This window comes from Leucoraja erinacea, chromosome 9 (genome assembly GCF_028641065.1).
Source record: "Leucoraja erinacea ecotype New England chromosome 9, Leri_hhj_1, whole genome shotgun sequence".
In the NCBI taxonomy this organism is placed as follows: Eukaryota; Metazoa; Chordata; class Chondrichthyes; order Rajiformes; family Rajidae; genus Leucoraja; species Leucoraja erinaceus.
Genome location: NC_073385.1, coordinates 58,128,499 through 58,152,416, shown reverse-complemented (window position 1 = coordinate 58,152,416; position 23,918 = coordinate 58,128,499). Strand labels below are relative to the sequence as shown.

General features: G+C 42.0%; 1 protein-coding gene across 1 annotated transcript in view; it reads right to left on the bottom strand.

Annotated features, from left to right (window-relative positions):
* Nucleotides 1-23,918, bottom strand: part of ubr1 (ubiquitin protein ligase E3 component n-recognin 1) — a 149,391-nt gene that overhangs the window by 96,065 nt on the left and 29,408 nt on the right. The window contains exons 7-13 of the mRNA XM_055640892.1: nt 23,824-23,886; nt 22,606-22,729; nt 19,528-19,635; nt 16,846-16,934; nt 16,356-16,454; nt 15,843-15,997; nt 10,822-10,921 (exon numbers count right to left, since the gene is read on the bottom strand). Coding sequence (XP_055496867.1) covers nt 10,822-10,921; nt 15,843-15,997; nt 16,356-16,454; nt 16,846-16,934; nt 19,528-19,635; nt 22,606-22,729; nt 23,824-23,886 — 738 coding nt within the window. The remainder of the gene's footprint in view (nt 1-10,821; nt 10,922-15,842; nt 15,998-16,355; nt 16,455-16,845; nt 16,935-19,527; nt 19,636-22,605; nt 22,730-23,823; nt 23,887-23,918) is intronic.

Here is a 23,918-nt window from a genome sequence, read left to right as displayed (position 1 = left end):
CTTCGGGCTCCTCCTCCTCCTTTTCCCTTTCTTGTCCCCGCCCACCCCCGTCCCCGATCAGTCTGAAGAAGGGTTTCGGCCCGAAACGTTGCCTATTTCCTTCGCTCCATAGATGCTGCTGCACCCGCTGAGTTTCTCCAGCTTTTTTTTGTGTAACCTTCGATTCTCCAGCATCTGCAGTTCCCTCTTAAACCCTTAAGAATGTTGTAAGTTTCTATAAGATCCCCCTGAATCTTCTAAATTCTAGCGAGTACAAGCCGAGTCTATCCAGTCTTTCTTCATATGAAAGTCAGGAATCAGTCTGGTGAGCCTTCTCTGTACTCCCTCTATGGCAAGAATGTCTTTCCTCAGATTAGGAGACCAAACCTGTAGGCAATACTCCAGGTGTGGTCTCACCAAGACCCTGTACAACTGCAGTAGAACCTCCCTGCTCCTATACTCAAATTCTTTTGCTATGAATGCTAACATACCATTCACTTTCTTCACTGCCTGCTGCACCTGAATGCCTACTTTCAATGACTGGTGTACCATGACACCCAGGTCTCATTGCACCTCCCCTTTTCCTAATCGGCCACCATTCAGATAATAGTCTACTTTTCTGTTTTTGCCACCAAAGTGGATAACCTCACATTATCCACATTATACTGCATCTGCCATGCATTTGCCCACTCACCCAGGCTATCCAAGTCACCTTGCAGCTTCCTAGCATCCGCCTCACAGCCAACACTGCCCCCCAGCTTTGTGTCATCCGCAAACTTGGAGATGTTGCATTCAATTCCCTCGTGCAAATCATTAATATATATTGTAAATATATATAGACCTGTTAGTTTGACTTCAGTGGTGGGCAAATTAATGGAAAAGATACTTAGAGACAATATATATAAGCATCTAGATAAACAGGGTCTGATTAGGAACAGTCAACATGGATTTGTGCCTGGAAGGTCATGTTTGATTAATCTTCTTGAATTTTTTGAAGAGGTTACTAGGGAAATTGACGAGGGTAAAGCAGTGGATGTTGTCTATATGGACTTTAGTAAGGCCTTTGACAAGGTTCCTCATGGAAGGTTGGTTAAGAAGGTTCAACTGTTGGGTATAAATGCAGGAATAGCAAGATGGATTCAACAGTGGCTGAATGGGAGAAGCCAGAGGGTAATGGTGGATGGCTGTTTATCGGGTTGGAGGCAGGTGACTAGTGGGGTGCCTCAGGGATCTGTGTTGGGTCCTTTGTTGTTTGTCATGTACATCAATGATCTGGATGAAGGTGTGGTAAATTGGATTAGTAAGTATGCAGATGATACCAAGATAGGGGGTGTTGTGGATAATGAAGAGGATTTCCAAAGTCTACAGATTTAGGCCATTTGGAAAAAATGGGCTGAAAGATGGCAGATGGAGTTTAATGCTGATAAATGTGAGGTGCTACACCTTGGCAGGACAAATCAAAATAGGACGTACATGGTAAATGGTAGGGAATTGAAGAATACAGTTGAACAGAGGGATCTGGGTATAACCGTGCATAGTTCCTTGAAGCTGGAAGCTCATATAGATAGGGTGGTAAAGAAAGCTTTTGGTATGCTAGCCTTTATAAATCAGAGCATTGAGTATAGAAGCTGGGATGTAATGTTAAAATTGTACAAGGCATTGGTGAGACCAAATCTGGAGTATGGTGTACAATTTTGGTCGCCCTCAAATTATAGGAAGGATGTCAACAAAATAGAGAGAGTACAGAGGAGATTTACTAGAATGTTGCCTGGGTTTCAACAACTAAGTTACAGAGATAGGTTGAATGTTAGGTCTTTATTCTCTGGAGCGCAGAAGGTTAAGGGGGGACCTGATAGAGGTCTTTAAAACGATGAGAGGGATAGACCGAGTTGATGTGGACAAGCTTTTCCCTTTGAGAATAGGGAAGATTCAAACAAGAGGACATGACTTCAGAATTAAGGGACAGAAGTTTAGGGGTAATATGAGGGGGAACTTCTTTACGCAGAGAGTGGTGGCGGTGTGGAATGAGCTCCCAGTGGAAGTGGTGGAGGCAGGTTCATTGGTATCATTTAAAAATAAATTGGATAGGCATATGGATGAGAAGGGAATGGAGGGTTATGGTACGAGTGCAGGCAGGTGGGACTAAGGGGAAAAAAATTTGTTTGGCATGGACTTGTAGGGCCGAGATGGCCTGTTTCCGTGCTGTAATTGTTATGTTATTATGCATGTTAAATAGCTGGGGTCCCAGCACTGAGCCTTGCTGTACCCCACTAGTCACTGCCTGCCATTGTGAAAAGGACCCCCGTTTACTCCTACTCTTTGCTTCCTGTCTGCCAGCCAGTTCTCTATCCACATCAATACTGAACCCCCAATACCGTGTGCTTTAAGTTTATACAAGGTCCCACAGTTGACAGTGCATGTCAGAGCAAAAACCAAGCCATGGAGACGAAGGAATTGTCTGTAGACCTCCGAGACAGGATTGTGTTGAGGCAAGGGGAAGGGTATAAAACAATTTCTGCAGCATTGCAGGTGCCGAAGAGCACTGTGGCCTCCGTCATTCTTAAATGGAAGAACTTTGGAACCACCAGGACTCATCATTGAGCTGGTCGCCCGGCCAAACTGAGCAACCGGGGGAGAAAGGCCTTGGTCAGGGAGGTGACCGAGAACCCGGTGGTCACTCTGGCAGAGCCCCAGAGTTCCTCTGTGGCGATGGGAGAACCTTCCAGAAGGACAACTATATCTGCAGAACTCCACCAATCAGGCCTTTATTTTAGAATGGTCAGACGGAAGCCACTCTTCAGTAAAAGGCATGAAAAACAAGATTCTCTGGTCTGATGAAACTAAGATTGAACTCTTTGGCCTGAATGCCAAGCGTCACGTCTGGAGGAAACCAGGCACCGCTCATCACCTGGCCAATACCATACCTACGGTGAAGCATGATGGTGGCAGCATCATGCTGTGGGGATGTTTTTCAGTGACAGGAACTGGGAGACTAGTCAGGATCGAGGGAAGTACAGAGAGATCCTTGATGCAAACCTACTCCAGAGCGTTCAGGACCTCAGACTGGGACATACCAACGATCCGGACCTCAGACTGGGACAACAATCCTAAGCACACAGCCAAGACAATGCAGGAGTGGCTTTGTGACAAGTCTGTGAATGTCCTTGAGTGGCCCAGCCAGAGCCCAGACTTGAACCTGATCGAACATCTCTGGAGGGGCCTGAAAATACCTGTGCATCGATGCTCCCCATCCAACCTGACAGAGCTTGAGAAGATCTGCAGAGAAGAATGGGAGAAATTACCCAATACTGGTGTGCCAAGTTTGTAGCATCATACCCATGAAGACTTGAGGCTGTAATCGCTGCCAAAGGTGCCTCAACAAAGTACTGAGTAAAGGGTCTGAATACTTATGTAGTTATTACTTATTAATTACTTTAGCAAAAATTTCTAAACACCTGTTTTCGCTTGTTTATTATGGGGTATTGTGTGTAGATTCTTGAGTAAAAAAAAGAATTTAATCAATTTTAGAATAAGGCTGTAATGTAACAAAAAGTGAAAGGGTCTGAATACTTTCTGAATGCACTGTATGCTTAAATTATCACAAGTTTCAGTTACTATGGAAATATACCAAAGTGGCCAAGAGATGATTTACAGCTACTAACTGCATCAATAATGCAGGTTTTCAAAGGGTTATTTCTTAAAACATCGGATTCCAGATAAGTAACCCTAATCTCTATCATCATGCTAATTCACCAAGATACCAATTCGGAATAATGATCAGAGGACTCAATGCATGTGGAGCAGTTCAGCAACACAATATATTCTCAAAGGAAGGATAAAATGGATCATTCAGAAGGAAAAATAAATGTATGACACATAAAAGGATTGTGTGGGAGTGCTCCAACAACATTTTATCAGCTGGGTAAGTGGGCTGAGGAAAGGCCAATGTAGTTCAATGTTGATATGTGCAAGGTGTTGCGTTTTGGGAAGTCACATCCGACACATTGTAGCAGCTCCAATGCAATCCCACCACCAGCGCAGGACCTCACAGTAAATGGTAGCCCGGGGGGGGGGGGGGGGGGGGGGGGGGGGGGGGGAGAGTGTTTGTAGGGAAGAGGTATCTAGAAGTACATGTGCATCGTTCCCTCAAAGTGGCTTCACAAGTAGATAGGGTGGTAAAGGATTTTGATACATCAGTCGGGGTATTGAGTATAGAAGTTGGGACGTTTTGTTACAATTGTACAAGTGACTGGTGAGGCTGCATTTGGAGCATTGTGTTCCGAGTTTTAATCACCCTGCTGTAGGAAGGATGTCATTAAGATGGAAAGAATGCAGAGATGATTTATAAAGATGTTGGACTCGAGTACAAGGAAAAATTGGACACCCTAAAGATTTTATTCCTTAGAGTGCAGGAGGCTGAAGGGGGTGATCTTTTAGAGGTGTATAAAATCATAAGGTGAATAGATAGCATAAATACAGAATAAGACCCAGAGGACAGAATTTTAAGTTGCGAGGAGCATGATTTACTAGAGGCGATTTTTCACTTGGGGGAGGGGGGGGGGGGGGATGGTGGTGAGTATACATAAAGAGCCGCCAGGAGGACGTTGAGGGAGGTACAACATTTAAAAAACACTTAGATAGGTACATGGATAAGAAAGGTTTTCGAGTGATATGGGCCAAACACAGCAAATGGGACGAGCTTAGAAGAGGCATCTTGGTTGGCATGGATGAGTTGGGCCAACAGGCCTGTTTCCATACTATATTACTATGATTATATGTTATATCAGCTTTGAAATACACATTACAATGAAATGCAGGAAAAAAATGAATATGGCATTCCATAGACAATATTGTAGGTGCAGGAGTAGGCCATTTGCCCTTCGAGCCAGCACCGCCATTCAATGTGATCATGGCTGATCATCCCCAATCAGTACCCCGTTCCTGCCTTCTTCCCAAATCCCCCGACTCCGCTATTTTTAAGAGCCCTATCTAGCTCTCTCTTGAAAGCATCCAGAGAACCTGCCCCAACTGCCCTCTGAGGCAGAGAATTCCACAGACTCACCACTCTCTGTGAGAAAAAAGTGTTTACTCATCTCCGTTCTAAATAGAATCCCCCAACATCTGGAACATGTTTCCTGCCTCTAGCGTGTCCAAGCCCTTAACAATTTTATATGTTTCAATGAGATCTCCTCTCATCCTTCTATACTCCAGAGTGTACAAGCCCAGCTGCTCCTTTCTCTCAGCATATGACAGTCCCGCCATCCCGGGAATTAACCGTGTAAACCTACCTAGGGTAAATAAATGGAGAGGATTTCCAAGCAAAAAGATACTTGCTTTTATAAAGATGGGGTTAATTAGAATTGGTCAGCATGCCTCTGTGCATGGCAGAACAAATTTGATTGAATTATTTGAAGTAGCCAAGAAGGTCAACGAGGGCAAGGTTGTAGATGTTGCCTATACGGACTGCAGCAAGGCCTTTGATAGGTTCCGTAAGGATAGTTGCTCTGCAAAGTTAGATCACATAGGAGAACTAGCTAATTGCCGACATGAATTGGGTTGATGGTAGGAAGTAGAGAGTGATGGTGAAAAGCTGTTTTTGAGCCTGGAGGCCCATGACTAGTGCAGTGCCTCAACGGTTGGTTCTGGGCTCATTGTTGTTCATCATCTATATCAACGGTTTGGATGAGAATGAACAAGGCATGATTAGTGTGTGTGCAAAGGACACTAAAATAGATGATAGTGTACATGGTGAAGAAAACAATCAAGAACTACAGTGATATCTTTAAACAAATGTCAATATTGTGTCCCAAGATATAGGAAGGGTAAGAACGGTTTGAACATTGATATTAATGGACATAGAGTCAGAGAAGTAGCAGTTTTGCAGAGCCAAGAATCTAAATTGTTGAGCAGCAACCAATGACAGATTATATATAGAATATTAAAAATCTCTATTTTAATCAATCCTATGCAGTCCTTTCCTGTCCTATTTATATTTAAGATTGTAGGCAACCCTGCCTAATCTTATAACATTATACCTTTTGCAAACTCTCTTTCCTCAAGGACAATTCCTGTGCAATGTCTTCTCAAGGTTCCCATGTCCACTATTCTCCAATGGTCGCACTGACAACTTTCATAACCCATGACCACATTAACCATCTGGAAATTCCTCTCCCTCAAGATTTTTTAGTTTAAGATTTTATAATTTACGAACCTGTCTCCAATGTTGTATTATTAGTAAATTATTCAATTCTTCTTTATCATGTTTTTTTTTTCTTATTCTCTATTAAAAAAAACTAGAAGTAATCAATATACAACTGGTAATATTAGTGATGTATGACTGACTGATATCCATGAAATGTTTTTATTATGATATGTACTTGCTTCTAATAAAAATATATATATTTTAAATTTAAAAAAAAAAGATGTTTTGGTCATGCAACATGGAAGCTGAACATTTGGCTTATCATGACCATGCCGAACATTCTACGTATTCAACACTCTCTGGGTGAACACATTACCCTTCAGATCAACTCTAAATCTCTTACCCCGCATCTTAAACCTGCGTCCTTTAATTTTATTCACTTCTACTAAGAGGAAAACATTTCTGTAGTCCATCCTATCAATGCACTCAATCATGTCACCTTTTCAACTCCTCTGCATCAGACTAAACAAACCTAACCTCTCAGTCTCTCTTCATAACTGAAATGCTTTATCCTAGGCAACATCCAGGTGAATCTCCTCTGGATCCTCTCCAGTGCTATCACATCTTTCCTATTGTGTGGTGACCAGAGCTACACACAGTACCTCAGCTGAGGTCTCAGCTATATTTAAAAAGGTTGGAGCATAATCTCCCTGCTCTTGTATTCAAGTCAAGTCAAATTTATTGAAATATGCACGAGTACAGTGAAAATCTTGGTTACAACAGCATCACAGGCACACAGACAACACACTAAAACATAAATGATACTTACAATTTCTAAAACAGAGACTAAACAAAAAAAAACAGACATTAGATCAGAACACAATTTAGTCCACCACACTCTGTGGCCTCTTATGTTCTTGTACATTGGAATTGCCATTTCATGCCATGAAGCAATCAGACAGAATATTTTCTGCAGTACATTTGTAGTCCCTTTTGGAATATTTGGTAACATGCCAAGTCTTTTTTAACTTCTACAAAAGAGACGTGGCCTTCTGCATGATTACATCTACATATTGGACTCCGAACAGGTCATCCGAGACGTTAACGCCCATAAGATCTGAAGCTGCTGACTCTCACAACCAAAGATCTTAGAGCAGAGCAAGATGGGTTACTCTCACGCAAACGCGTAGTACGCTCATGGGGAGATTCATGGGTGATTATAGTACCCATTTTAGCAACCAGCCCCCGCCATCTTGTTCTGCCATCTTGTTCCGGCCAAAGATCGGATTTTTGTTTCCGCAGTGGGAAGATCGGAGTTTTGCGGCCCGGGGCAGCGGGGAGAAGGAGTGTGCGGCCTGGGGCAGCGGGAAGAAGGAGTGTGCGGCCTGGGGCAGCAGCCTGGGGAGGGCAGGGGGAGAGCGCGGTGAGGCCCGGGGCAGCGGGGAGAGGAGAGGGGGCCTGGGGCAGCTGAGAGAGGCCCGGGGCAGCGGGGAGAGGGAGTGAGGGAGAGGGGCATAGGAGGGGGGGGGGGGGGGGGGGATATTGTAGTGTGGGGGCAGGCAAGGGAGTGCCGGGGGGGAGAGTTGAGGGGTGGGATAGGGCCTAGTGTGTGTGAAGTTGCAGGGAGGTTTACAATTTTTCTTATTTAATGTCCCTTGTCTAGTCTGAAATAAAGTTCATCATTGGATCAGAAGAAATATAATTGTGTGTGTTATATGATTATATACATTTATATCACATTCATGTATGTGTGTTTATAAACATTTTATTCTTTAACAAGAATTAACAGAATTATGAACTAACAGAATTATGAATCTAACCCTATATCACACACAAAAACTTTCCCCGCAATGTCAATTACCCTGCGAGTCGGGTCGGTTCCGGTTACTACAAAATCAACTCAAACACTGCTTGTGAGCCATTTAAAAAGAAATGATTTAAAAAACATTAAAAAAGACAATTACCAGAGTCAAATTTTATTCTTGACAAGAAGTATGAACTGACAGAATTATGAATCTAACCCTATATCACACACACAAACTGTTGCCCCGTAACATTGATTACACTGCGAGTCGGGTCGGGTCAGGTAGGCTCCGGTTACTAAAATGGGCGGTGAAAAATGCCCAGGATCCCCTCCGTAGCTACTACACGTCAGCCCATTGTATTTCGCAGGAGTGGCCTATCTTGCTCTGCTCTGCTCTAAGATCTTTGCTCACAACCACCAACCCAACAATGAAAACTGGCGTGTAGTCTCGCAACTTCCCCTTTTCGGAAGTCAATTTCTTCCCTGGTCTTTTTGACGTGGAGCCAGAGCTTGTGGTCATGGCACCACTCAACCAGTTGTTCCGTCTCTCTCCTGTACGCCGACTCATCGCCACCTATGATTTGCCCAACCACAGTGGTCTCGTTGCCAAATTTATACATGGTTTTGGAGCTGTGCTTAGCTACACAATGATAGGTGTAATGAAAGTAGAGCAGGGTGCTAAGCACGCAGTACTGAGGTGCACCTCAGGACTGTTGATAGTCACCAAGAAGATGTTGTTACCGATTCAAACTGATTGAGGTCCGCCACTGACGATGTCAGGGATCCAGATGCAAAGGGAGGGTCATAGGCCCAGGTCTTGGAGACTGGTGGTGAGTTTAGAGGGGGTGGTGCTGTCGTCACTGAACAGCAGCCTGATGTATGTGTCCCTGTTATTTAGGTTCTCTGGAGCAGAGTGGAGAGCCAGTGAGATAGCATCTGCTGAGATCAGGTCCTAAATTATTTTTTTTCATCAGTATTCACAAAACAAATGAACTTTGCAGTTTGAGAACAGTGAAAGGAAGGTAAAATTGTACTGCAAGTCTCAATAAATAAAAAGCTACTCGATGCCTTGGTATGCTTAAAGGTGGATAAATCCCCAGAGCTGAGGAGATTTATCACCGGCTCCTATGGGAGTGAGGGAAGAGTTTGCTAAAGCTCTGGCTGAGATTCATAAATCTATGCTGCCACAAATGAGGTGCTGGATGGCTGGAGAATGGCAAATATGGTTCCTCTTTTCAAGAAGGGCAGCAGGGAAAAGGCACAGGATCAATGATCATTTGGTAAGGCACAGACTATTCAGAGATGGTCAACATGGCTTTGTCACGAGCAAACGTTGTTTGATCAGCTTGATTACATTTTTTACAAATTTATTGATACCATAGCAGCCGGAGATAAATCTCATCAGCTCTGGGGATTTATCCACCTTTCAGCATATTAAGGCATCGGTATCCCAGCACCGGTTCAGATACTTAAGTTACTAGTCCAAACTATCTTTCAATCATGTCCCAGTGATGCCAACAATATTGTAGACCCCATGTTAATTAAAGCTCTGATTTTACCTCACTAGTTAGTTTCCTTGCATTATACTAGATATCATTTTGCTTTGTAATTCTCTCGTGTGTGAGTATATACCCTCCTTGTTCTTCCCACCGGACTTACATTTACCCCTTCAGCTAACTGTATTTCTCCATCTGAACATCAACTCTCAGCCCCATTCCCTTGCCACATGACTTTAAATCTTTGCCAATAACCTCCGAACTAGAATGTTGGTCCCATTCTGATTTAGGTGCAAACAGTCCCTCTTGTACAGAGGAGCCTAGTCCATTTCCTTTCATTGGCACTTTATTTAAAATGCCTCTAAACTCCCACAATGGCTCTACAATGGAGCAACTGGAGTATTTTCTGGTGATTATGGAAAATCTAGACACTCTCATTGTATAATAACTCAAATACATGTTGCAGAGTGCAACATATCCTGTCCCATTATCTCCATCTTTTGCTATTTATTTATTTATTGAGAACCTGAAGTTAAATTAGTTTGTTTGCTTTTTATTAAAATTAGGAGTGCAAAAGAGGTCAGGACTGCAAGACCTCAGAGATTTCACAGGGTTGTTGGGTGGAGTAGCTGCAGAGATAAGGAGGGGCAAAGTCATGGAGAAATCGGGAAAACAAGAATGCGCCACAACAAATAAAAAGCTGCATTTTCAGCCAACCATGTAGTTTAGTTTCGTTTAGAAATACAGTGAGGAAACAGGCCCTTCGGCCCACCGAGTCTGCGCCGACCAGCGATATCCGTACACCAACACAATCCTACACATTAGAACAATTTACAATTATACCAATCCAATTAACCTACAAACCTGTAGGTCTTTAGAGTGTGGGAGGAAACTGGTGCATCCGGAGATAACCCACAAGGTCACGGGTAGAACGTACAAACTCCGTACAGACAGCACCCGTAGTCAGGATCAAACCCGAGTCTCTGTCGCTGTAAGGCAGCAACTTTGCCACAGCGCCACCGTGCCACCCGAAGGATTTACCAGATAATGCAGGAAGGAAATTCCATTAAACAGGAATGGAGAATATTTAACATTCAACCTCTGACCATAATAAGTAAGGGAATTTAACTTCCTTAAAAGGCCAACACTCATAACAGTGCACAAAATTGCTGGAGAAACTCAGCGGGTGCAGCGGCATCTATGGAGCGAAGAAAATAGGTGACGTTTCGGGCCGAAACCCTTCAGGGTTTCGGCCCAAAACGTCGCCTATTTTCTTCGCTCCATAGATGCCGCTGCACCCGCTGAGTTTCTCCAGCAATTTTGTGTACCTTCGATCTTCCAGCATCTGCAGTTCCTTCTTGAACTCATAACAGTGCATTTGATTGTGTAAAGTTACATACCTGCATAGATTTTAAGAGCCTTAAAAAAGTTTTAAAACCTTCGAAGAAATGTTCTCTCTGCCTGTCTGTCCACACAGGTGGTTTGCTGATCAAAACATACCTACAAAAAGAGAGAGACACACAAAGTGGAATAGAAATTATAGTACTTTCCTCTGACATATTGCATAGAAGTATACAACACAGATGATTCAAGCTATTTGTTCATGTGCTTAAGCTCAAATGCACGTCCAATCTATTTGTTTTTCACCTCACGTTTATCTTTGTTTGTTTAATATTTAGTTTTCAGAATCAGGGCATTACTAGTAGGATACTCCGTGGGTTGTCACCTTGTCAAGGTAGAGAAGGTTGTGTGGACCTGTGATCCTGAGAGCGATGCCTTTGGGAGGTATGCGCCTGGTAGGGCCACCCATGGCGGTAAGGTCGAGGGGGAGGTCTCTGACAAAGAGCAATCCAATCAAGACCTCAATGGTGGAACAGACAAAGGACAATGGCTCCTTCGTGGAGCGTCACACCATCTGGGAAGGCGGATGAAGGCTGCAGCAGAAAAGGGTCTCCGGTCGTCTTGGACTCCATGCCACTGGATACTGACCCAGATCTGTCAAGGACCGTCTGTGCACCAGTCTCCCCACGTTAAACAAAGTTACGCACAGGCATCCTCCGTATAGGGAATAACAACCTGGAGACACCCATGGTCAGCCATGACCGAAGGGGGCCTAAAGTAACTAAAAGTAGGATGAATGCACGTCACTATCCCCAATTGTTCAGTTTAGTGTAGTTTTGTTTATTGTCACATGTACTGAGGTACAGTGAAAAGCTTTTGTGTTGCTCTCCAGTCAGCAGGAAGACTACACGTGATTACAATCAAGCCATCCACAGTGTACAGATACAGGATAAAGGTAATAAGGTTATGTGGAAGATAAAGTCCAGTAAAGTCCAATTAAAGATAGTCAAAGGAGTACCCAATGAGATAGATGGTAGGTCAGGACCGTTCTCTTGTTGGTGTTAGGATCAGGTACAGTTGCCCGATAACAGCTGGGAAGAAACTGTCCCTGAACTTGGAGATACGCGTTTTTACACTTCTGTACCTCTCGCCTGGTGGGAGAGGGGAGAAGAGGAAGTGTCTGGGGTGAGACTCGACCTTGATTACGCTGGTGGTCTTGCCAAGGCAGCGTGAAGTGTAGATGGAGCCAATGGAAGGGAGGTTGGTTTGCGTGATGGACTGGGTTGCGTCCACGATTCTCTGCAGTATCTTTTTATATTCCGCTATAAACGTTGAAAGCCCTCTTCAAAGACCCCGACCCTAGCAACTTACTAACCAACCTGTCTACGTTTACATCTAATTAGTTTACATATATCACGAACAGCAGAGAACCCAGTACAGATACCTGCGGAACTCCACTGGTCACAGACCTCTAGCCTGAATATTGTCCTTCCACGACAATCTTCTGCTTCTGTCAGTAAGCTAGTTCCAAATTCATCCGATCAACTCATGTTAATTCCATGTATCTGAATCTTCTGGATCAGCTTACCATGGGGTCTTATTAAAATGCCTTACTAAATTCCATGTAGACAACATCCATCATCATATTTGTCATCTCCTCAAAGATCCCGATCAAGTTAGTAAGATACAAGCTGCCACGTGCAAAGTCATGCTGATTGTCCCTAATTAACCTATTTTCCTCCAAATGGGAGTAAATCCTCTCCATTAACTTCCCAACTCACCGGCCTGGATTCTCTCCCCTTCTTAAATAAAGGATTAATATTAGTTACTTTTGAGTCCTCTGGGACCTCACTTATGGCTAGAGAAGATGCAAAGATCTTCTTCAATGCCCCCACAATCTCCTCTCTTGTCTCACTCATCAACCTGGGTTAAATCCCATCAGGTCCTGGGGATCTATGCACCTCAATGCCCCAACACCTCCTCCTTAATCCCAAACTGCCCTTCAATATTAAGTGTTTAAGAAGGAACTGCAGATGCTGGAAAATCGAAGGTACACAAAAAAGAAGAAGAAGAAGGGTTTCGGCCCGAAACGTCGCCTATTTCCTTCACTCCATAGATGCTGCTGCACCCGCTGAGTTTCTCCAGCTTTTTTGTGTACCTTGAATATTAAGTGTTCCTCACACTTATCTCAGTCTGTTTTGTGAAAACTGATACAAAGCACTTGTTTAGTACCTCTCTTACATCCCCAGACTCTAAGTACAAATTTCCTTCTTGATCCCCGAGTGGTTTTATTTTCTCCCTAGTTCCCCTCGCTTTAAATATAGGGATACAAAGCTCAGGGATTTTCTTTAATTCGACTTTCCAAATCCATTTTGTGGCCCATTTTGGCCCTTCTATTTGCCCACGAGTTCTTTCCTTCTTTCTTTATATTTCTCAAAGACCGTGTCTGATGCCATCCTCTTAAATTGTACATAGGCTCACTTTTACTTTTTGACCAAGTTTAAAACCTTTTTGATCATCCAAGGTTCCCTTTTCTTTGCCATCCTTATCCCTCCACCTCACTGGAACACATTGGTTCTAAACTTCAATCAACAGGTCTTTAACCAACTCCCACATGTCAGATGTATAGGAAGGAACTGTAGATGCTGGTTTACACAAAAAGTAACTCAGCGGGACAGGCAGCATCTCTGGATAGAAGGAATGGGTGACATTTCGGGTTGAGACCATTCTTCAGACTGAGTGTCAGGGGAGAGGGAGTTACAGAGATAAGGGTAAGAGATCAAAAAAGATGCAGATCAAGGAAAATGTAGACTAGACCATTGTTAGCTAAGAGAAAATGACAACAAAGCAAACAGAGAAACAATGTAATGAGAGGAACAGTCAGACTGGTCAGAGAACTGGGAATGGGGAGGGATGTAGACAGAGGGAAATCAAGGGTTACTTGAAGTTAGAGGTCAATATTCACACCGCTGGGGTGTAAGCTGACCAAGTGAAATATGAGGTGCTGTTCCTCCAATTTGCACTGAGCCTCAATCTAACAATGGAGGAGGTCAAGGACAGAAAGGTCAGTGTGGGAATGGGAGGGGGAGTTAAAATGTTTAGCAACCGGGAGATCAGGTAGGTTTAGGCAAACTGAGCAGAGGCGTTCAGCGAAACGATCGCCGAGCCTGCCCTTGGTTTCATCAGCAAAACGATCGTTTCGCTGAACACCTCCGCTCAGCTTGCCTATACTTGTCTCACCTCAGGTAGACAAGTATAGGCAAGCTGATCTCCATTTGTCCTCCATTTCCTTGCATGGACTAAGACTATGATTGAACCTTCTCTATGCCATCAGGTAGATAGAAAATCCACACATTAGGTGCCTGGAAGTCTAGAGTGTGTCACCTCATCTATAGTACTATCAAGTAGCATTCACGCAACATGATCATCGATGCCGCATGGGTTTAGATAGGACCAATCAGCCCCAGACTTCATCACAGCCTGAGTCAGCATGTGAAGTAAGAACATCATAGGACAATTAGGGATGGGCATTGTGATACTTGAGGTCCCAGATTGTCGCGACTAACAGTTAAAATTTAAGTTCACCACAAACAAGAATTTAATTCCTACGTTTGATACCTGTGTGAACGGAACAAGTACACATTGTAGCAATGTTACAAAATTTTGAGATTTTAAAAATCAAGTCTGCAATTTATCCCATCAGATAAAGGATAACAATAAGTTTAATTTGACACCAAAATATCTCCCAAACCCATGATTTTCATACTCTACACCTTGTTCAATGATCAGAGCTGCAAAAAAGCTGCATGGGAACAGCTTCAAAGGCTTCTCTTTTAAGTCATGTACCATCCTGACTTGGAAATACATCATGTCCTTGAATGTCACTGGGTCGAGATCCTAAATCCTGCCCATCACAACCATTAAAACAGTTAAGGGGCCCAACATCATCAAGGACAATTAGGGATGGGCAATAAATGCTGTCTTTGCCAATGTCGTTGAGGTCCCAGATTGTCGCGACTAACAGTTAAAATTTAAGTTCACCACAAACAAGAATTTAATTCCTACGTTTGATTCCTGTGCGAACGGAACAAGTACACATTGGTCAGCAATAACATGTAGAAACCAAACAGCGCCAAAATCGCGGACCTGGCTGTGGGCAGATTCCCAATGGCGATTCAGGTAGGTTTTGTAACATACCTACACATTGGTCAGCAATAACATGTAGAAACAAGGAACTGCAGATGCTGGTTTAAAAAAGCCATGGATTATTTATGACTTATCCATGTTCTCCAGAGATGCTGCCAGACCCACTGACTTTCTCCAGCACTTTGTGGGTTTTTTTGTTCAGCAACAAGGCAGACTACCCAATTAAAACAGAGAGCTCTGTCAAATGGCCGGAGTGCAAAATACAAAGTAGTTCAGATTGCTTTTTCTTCCCCCCACCCAGTAGTTCCCACATGCGAGTTTTGATCATTTCTGATATCGGGTGACCAAAATGGAAAAGTATTTCACGGAAGAAAGGCACTTTGAAGAAAACAGAGCAAAAATAATACTAGTATTCCACGGATGACTCAGAGTGAACACACTGCGTAGTTATATGGCAAAATATATACTTTGGTACCAGAGGGTTCAAATCGATACGATACAAGTGTCTCCTGAATTAATCTTATTGTGATTATCTTGCAAGCTTGGTTTTGATCTCCTCAAATATCTTTATGTCAAAAACTTCATAACATTAAAAAGAGAGTTAATGGATATGTTTGATTTTTTGTTATTATTGACATATTTTCATTTATTTTTCCTGACCTAAAAGCAGCTGTGTTTGGGAGTTAAATAGCAGGTTGACTATAGGTCAGCTGAATTATCAGGACACTGATCCTAAATGTTAACACCATCTTCCTTTCTAAAGATGCTAACTGACCTGCTGTGTACCTGCACACAGGACTACTTTATTTGTTAGGTAAATTGTTTAAATTTATGGAGGTCCTTCAAAAAATCAGGATGTCAACAACGAGCATTGTTCAGCAACTGTGTCATTGTAGTAGACATGTAAACAACTAGGTTCTGAAGATACACTTACTTAAGGTCATACAAGACCATTTGTTTCCTCAACAATTTTTCCTGGGAGTAACTCTGAAAATGAAGCTTGCCATTATCCATGTGTTCCGAAAACAGCTCGATTATGGCTTCGATAATGATTCTTAGTGCACTATGTTCTTCAATCAGATGACGAGCCTAACAAAAATGAATTCAATAAAAATACAAAAATAATATTAATTCAGGAAGTGATTAACAAGTAATTAAACCAGGAAATTTTTCATTTTTGATACATTTTCAATGATGCTTATAAATAGATGCGCAGGCATGAAGCAAAAGGATTTATTCTCAAAAATGGTGCCATGATAACACCAATTAACAAGAATACATTCAGCAATTCAGGTATCAAACTGCTTGTCATTACAAATGTACTTTATCCAATGTAATTCAAATCAAACATTCACGCTCAGATAATGATCTTTGGAGAAAAATGATTCTAGCCTGCGACGCACTCTGTCAGGTCTCCAGAATAGGAACCTGTACTTGCCCAACTTACCAGTGTTGGAACAGTGAATATTTGAACAGACTGCGCAGTCACAGATATATTTCGATCATGGTCATCCTCCACAAACTCAAGCTGCAATTGCTTATAATGCTGTTGGGAACAAAAAGAGAATCATTAGACCACAAACCACAGAGAAAAACTTATAAGTGCAACCACAGAATTTAAGAGTCTGTTGCCAGACCTCTCATTTACAAAGGGTTGTACTTTATAACTCCGGCTGCACATGATCCATATCCCTCCACTCCTTGCATGTTCATGTGCCTAAATTAAATGCCACAAATCTGCTTTCACCACCATCACAGGCAGCACGTTCCAGACATCCACCACTGTCAAAAAAAAACTTGCCCCACACATCTCCATTAAACTTTTCCCCTCTGACTTTAAATCTAGCCTTTGACATTCTCACCCTGGAAAAGACTTCTGTCTATATACCCTAAACATGACATGAACTTTCTATAATTTATTGAATGAGAAGACTTACAGTGATAAATTCGACAGCAAAGAGCCGCTTGTATTCCGTTTCCATCAGCAAACTACACACGATTAATTCATGGAAGATTTTTCGAGCTCCTACATTTAAGAAATTACATGTTCACTCTGAATGTACACTGTCATATTTGCATGTGACATTTTTAATCTGCATTTACATATGTCATTTTTATTTTAACAAATTACAGCTCAACAAAATAAATCCACATCTGCACTCACGGATAGAGGGCTCACCCTCTAACTCGCATGAGAAAGATCTTCAATAATTCTCATCGGATCTGCTGATCACACAGGCTTTTATATAGGAAACTCAATCTTCAAACCCAGGACAACTGTTGCAGCATCATGACTTGAAGTCAAAAGAAACCATGAAAAGGATAATAGTCATGCAGCATGGAAAAAGACCATTGGCCCAACATGTCCATGCCAAGATGCAACTAAGCTAGTCCCATTTGCTGGTCCCATGTTTGTCCCAGAACCCACAAATTCTTTCCTATCCATATACCTGTCCAAATACCCTTTGAAGGTTGTTATTTTTCCTGTCTCAACAACTTCATCTAGCCACTCATTCTGTAGACCCATCGCCCTTTGCATGAAAAAGTTGGCTTTCAGGTTCCTATTCAATCTTTCACCTCTCAACTTAAACCCATGCCCTATGGTTATTCACACTCCTGTACTGGGTAAAAGTCTCAGCATTCACCCTATCTATTCCGCTCTTGATTGTATGCACCACTGTAAGATCACCCCTCGGTCTCCTGCTCTCCAAGGAATGAAGCTCTAGCCGGCCAACCTCTCGCTATTGCGTAGGCCATCGAGTATTGGCAACATCCGCAAAAATCTTCTCTGCAATCTTTCCAGCTTAATGACATCTTTCCTATAGAAGGGTGACCAAAAACTGAACACAATACTCCGTGCAGACTTAAAGCCCTGTCCCACGGTACGAGTTCATTCCAAGAGCTCTCCCGAGTTTAAAAAAAATCAAACTCGTGGTAAGCACAGAGAATGAACGTAGCGGGTACGTCGGAGCTCGGGGACGTCTCTTAGCGCCCCGTAACGCTAACGGCAGGTACTCGGGAAGACTCGTTAACGGCAGGTAAGCTCGGGAAGACTCGTGAAAAATTTTCAACGTTGATAAAATGTCCACGAGAGCCCCGAGTACCGACGAGCGGCCATTACCGTAAATCTCCGAGTTCGAATCAGGGCAAACTCTGGAGAGCTCTTGGAATGAATTTGTACCGTGGGACAGGGCCATTACTAACTTCTTGTACAATTGTAACATAGCATCCCAACTTCTACACCTACTTCCTTCACTGATGCAGGTCAGCATGCCGGCCTTCTTTACTACGATACAAATTTCAGGGAACCATGTACTTGTACTTCTCGATTCCTGTGCTCTGTGGCATTCGTCCTACCATTCACTTTGAGGTTCCTCTCCTGGTTTGACTTCCCAAAATGCAACATCTCACTCTTATTTGAATTAAACTCCCTTCGCAAATCCTCAGTTCACTTGCCCAGCTGATTCTTGACAACCATCTTCATCGTCTCCAACATTACCTATTTTATTGGTGACTGCCGCTAACACACGAATCATGCCATGTACACTCCCATACAGATCGTTGATATAGAAAACAAACAGCAATGACCCCAGCATCAATCCGAGACAAAATACTAGTCATAGCCCTGCAGTGTGAATCTTCCACTGCCTGACTCCGTTTCCTACAATGGCCAGTTCTATATCCAGTTAATCTCCCTGGATCCCTTTGATCTAACCTTTTAGAGCAGAATATCATGTGGAACCTTATCAAAGGCCTTCATTTAGTCCATTAAGACTATATCGTTGGCCCTTCTTGGTTGTTTCTTTAAAAAATCTCAATCAAATTCATAAGACACGATCTGTTCCATGTATAAAACCATGATGACAATAAAATAAACCCAGTCTTTCTAAATGCATAAATATCTTATCCCTCAAAATCCTCACCAGGATCTTTCCTACCATAGATGTTAGTCTTACTGACCTAAAGTTCCCAGGTTTTACTTTGCAGCCCTTCTTAAATAGAGGAACAAGTTTAATTTTGTTTATTATTGTCACGTGTGAGGTACAGTGAAAATATTTTTTTGTTGCATGCTTTATAGTCAGTGGAAAGAATATACATGATTACAATCAAGCTGCCCAGTGTTCAGATACAGGATAAAGGGAATAAAGTTAAGTGCAACATATGAAGTTCAGTAAAGTCCAATTAAAGATGGTCCGACAGTGTCCAATGAGATGGATGGTAGGTCAGGACCACTCTCTAGTTGGTGATAGGATGGTTTAGTTGCCTGATGGCTAGGAAGTTCAGCTTGGAAGAAACTGTTACTGAATTTGGAGGTATATGTTTTCCCACTTCTGTACACTGTACACTTCATATATCTCATCGAAGGCTCCTGCCTCATTTTCTCTCGTCATCCCAGGCTCTTTACTTCTACCTTTCATTCTAAGAAGAACATGCATACCTTGAACTCGCACTGTCACTCATTTAAAAACATCCCACTTTCCACATGTCCAAGAAATAAAAATTCTATAAGATTGTGGGAAACTACGGAAAGTAAAGTACTTGTGGGTATCGTGTACCTAATGAATTGAAAATGGATGTTTAGGACTCAATTAGAAACACAAAAATATTAATTTACTAACCTTTCCACAATTTGGTGTCAGCTAACATCAATTTGCTGACCAGGCAAGGTTGATCCGAGCCTGGAGGTTGGTTAAGTATAACCTCACAGAAAATCTGACGTAATCCAGCTATACAGAAGAACAGTTTACATCCATTCAATTAACTTCCCAAAAGACTTTAGAATAGTAATAGAATATAATCCACTTACTTGGATGAATAGTTGTAACATTCATTATTTGATCTCATAAAGCATACCTTTAAACATTCATTACTATTGCATCCTCACTGCTGTATATACCATCTACAAAATCCATTTCAACAGTTTGCCATGACTCCCTCTAACACTTCCCAAACCTGCGATTCCCCCCAGTATCTACAATAACAAGGGCAGCGGGCGGAAAGTCCCCATCAAGATCACACACAACCCTGAAATATAACGACTCCAAAATGTCCTCTTTGTTATTGGCTCTAAACTGGAACTTCTATCCAACTGCATTATGGGGTTACGGTATCTTCATCGCCAGAACTCAACAGTTAAGGTAGCGACTTTTAAAATCCGATTAGTAATATGCAATAAATAGTAGCCTTGTCAGTGACAACCAAATCCTGTGAACATATTAAAAAAATCTTTAAATTATACAAATTTAGCCTCAGAAAAATCATGGCAGTCATGCTAACTAATTAAGTTTCTATGCATGAATCCATTTAGCCCAGAACTTTGGGGAAACTGCTATTTGCATTAAGTGATTGGCTCATCCAGTTAATAAGGATTGGAAAGATACTCATTTGGTCCACATATCCAAGCAGCTGAAAACTTCAAATTCCAAAAAATTTGTCCTGTTATTATGACTACTGCAGTTAGGCCTCATTTAGAGTATTGCATGCAGTCTTAGTCGCCCCATTATAGGAAAGTTGTTGAGGCTTTGGAGACGGTGTAGGGGATATTTACCAGAATGCTAACTGGATTAAAGAGGGTTCAGTTACAGGGAGAGGTTGGATAGACTTAGGTAAACACAAATTGCGGGAGTAACTCTCTGGAGAGAAGGAATGGTGACGTTTCGGGTCGAGACCCTTCTTCAGACTGATGTCAGGAGAGTTGGCGGGACAGAGATAGAATGTAGTCGGAGAAATGGGGGGGGGGGGGTGGGAACTGGGAAGGGGAGGGGATGGAGAGAGAGAGGGAAAGCAAAGGCTATTTGAAGTTAGAGAAGTCAATGATCATACTGCTAGGCTGTAAACAACCCAAGCAAAAATATGAAGTGCTGTTCCTCCAATTTGCGCTAGGCCTCACTCTGACAATGGAGAAGGTGCAGAACAAAAGGGTCTGATTGGGAATGGGAGGGGGAGTTAAAGTGCTGAGCAACCAGGAGATCAGGCAGGATAGACTTAGGTTGTTTTCTCTGGAATGTTGCAGGTTGAGTGGAGACTTGATAGCAGTATATAAAATCACGAGCAGCGTACTTAGAGTTGGCAATCAGAACCTTTTTCCCAGGATGGAAATGTCCAGCACTAGAGGACATAGCTATAAGATTATAACGGGAATTTTAAAGGAGAAGTGCAGGAAAGGTTTATTTATATAGAGAGGTGAGGACCTGCAACGCACTGCCAGTGATGGTGGCGGAGTCAGATACAATAGTTGCGTTTAAGAGGCTATTGAATTGGCACATGGAAGTGCAAGGAATAGATGGCTATGGATCATGTACATGCAGGTGAGATCAGTTTAATTTGGCATCATGTTCGGCACAAAGGACATGTTGGTCAAAGGACCCAATCCTGGGCTATACGGTTTTATATTCTATGTTAACTCTAATAAAGGAAATTATTGTGAAGAATGTCGTTTATAAATTGCCGTTGTTTCAAAATAAATGCAATCTTGTTGCTCTAATTTAATCAAGTTAATTGATATGGAACAGAATAAACAGATAGGTGTATGCAAAGAATACTTAATGCTTCCATAAAATGTCACATGGAGAAAGGATTTGGACTGGGCGCACAATGTATCTCTGAACAGCTTGTCCCAGATTTTCAAACTAAGGTTATTTGTCAACAGTAGTAGAAAGACAATTCCATTGTATCAATCTGCAGTGCACTGTGTTGGGCCTAAACTGAATTTCACTGGTGATAGATTGAGTGACGATAGTCATAGAAAAACGTGTTTGCAAATGTCTCTCCCTCTCTCAGGTGCACATACACTGTGTAAACCGCTGCTTGGTAGTTTGCCAGTGTTTGAAGGTCACAATTAGCTGAACATCCACATACAGTGCAATAACGCCAATTGAAAATTATTTTGTTGCCTTTACATTGTATATCTTAGCAATGCAACCTAAAGTATATCAGACTAGACTTGGTAATTTTTTTTAATGAAAGGTTTGTTTCTTTTCCCCGCTGTTACCTTTATTATTGGGATGATTTTTTGTCTTCCACCACGCGGACAGATACAAAAGGGTTTTTTTTTAATTACCATTTTATTATTTTTCACCATTATTTCCAGTCTCGATTTCAGAGGGTTCAATTTTTAGAGGAGCTACTTTGCTGTTAACTGCTAGTATAAACTCTTATTGGGAGTTTGTATAGTTTTTCAAAGTTACTCTGATAATGTACTTCAGTCTCTAGTTTTTGTTGGACACTTTGCTGCTCCCATTTGGTTTCTGTGAGATTAATTAATTCTGTCTAATTATGCATGTCCAGATTTAAAGTAATCGGTGCCCTGGTTGATTCCATAGCAAATTTCAGGTACCTCCCACCCTCCAGGTTACGGCAAGGTTCAGTTCCTGTGAACAGTTCGTTAACCAGATGGTTCGCAAGGCCGAAATGCAGTCTTGAACCAAGTCCCCACCTGGCAGAGGTTGCCTGCAGCCTCCAGCAAATGCAACACGCAGGTCTCCCAAATGCTCGTTTGTATGTTTGGGCTGCAAATAGGTCATGCGTTTGTAATCTGGAGAGGACCTCTGTTTAAAAAATCTGTCCAGAATTCAAATGGTGAGCATGTCCTCAAGGCTCCCAGGCCAATTTGATTTAATTTATGTGAAGATTTAAGTTACCCAAAATTATTGCACTATTTTTCTTAAAGAAAGCTTAAGAATAAGTTTTGCACTTGCCTGAATACCCAATAACTTGGTTGAACCAGGAGAGAATGCGCAAAGCAAACGCCTGATGGAATACAACATTTGAGTGGAGAATCTCAACACGAAGAGGTGATTGGAAGACACTGTTTGTAATGTTCTAGAAGAAAAAAAAATAGCAATGCACGTTGCAGTATTCTCTTCAGTTTGGCCAAATGCATTGTTTAAAGAATCAAATATTTGTATCAATTATATTCTTGCATTGACTATCTATTCAGCAAGTCATCCTCATTATCAAACATCAGCAATCTGAAATATCTACTTTTCACCTTCCCTCAAATGCAACTCAATGTAAGCACACAAAATGTGTAGGAAGGAACTGCAGATGCTGGTTTAAACCAAAGATAGACACAAAATGCTGGAGAGAAGGAAAGTTGCCAAGACGTCACACATTCCTTCTCTTCAGAGACGCTGCCTGTCCCGCTGAGTTACTCCAGCATTTTGTGTCTATCTTTGATGTAAGCAGACAGCTTTATGTAATCCATAGGATTGTACAGCTCAGAATAAGCCCATATGGTCCCATGCTAGCGATCATGCTCCACATATACCTTTTCCCTGTCTTCCACCTCTATTCATTTAATCCTATCAGCAGGTTTATCCTTTACTTTATCCCCTTGTGTTCATCCAGCTTTTCCTCAAATGCATTTTTGTTCTATGAACCTGGCTAATGATGGAATTAAACACTGAACTCAAAGCAGTGATTATATTGACAATTATATTTCAGCCTGCACAAATCCCATGAGGCAAGACAACTGTTAGCAAAATAATATTCTCTGCTGTCACTCTCCCGAGGCGAGTTAAGAAATTAAATGATCCAAAGTCTGGTGGCACAATCCTGCTGTTTCTCAGTTTTTATTTAACAGGTCTGCTGGACAACTCAAGAGCTGGAAGTTAGGTATCATGCTTACTCATTGTAATGATTCATTTTATATTCTTAACACATCCCAGTTCAAGTTTAATTTGAATTCTTTGTTGGTTTTGCTTATGACTAAATTAAATCTACAACTCCTCATTTTGTCCCCCATCATAGCAGTCAAGAAACATTATGATTCCTTTGTAATGTGCCATATATCACATATATGATCCCTTTGTAATGTGCCATATATCACGGATCTCCGATTAAGCTAATGTTATATTGCTTCATTTTCAGCCAGATTTAATGGATGCAGAGCGCAAAGATTTGGTCTTACTTACAAAAATTTCTAGCTTTGTTTCTTGACACAAAAGCATTGTTCCATCCTTTACAGCTCTACGGCCCTGGTGAAATAAGAGAGAATTACAACTTGAAA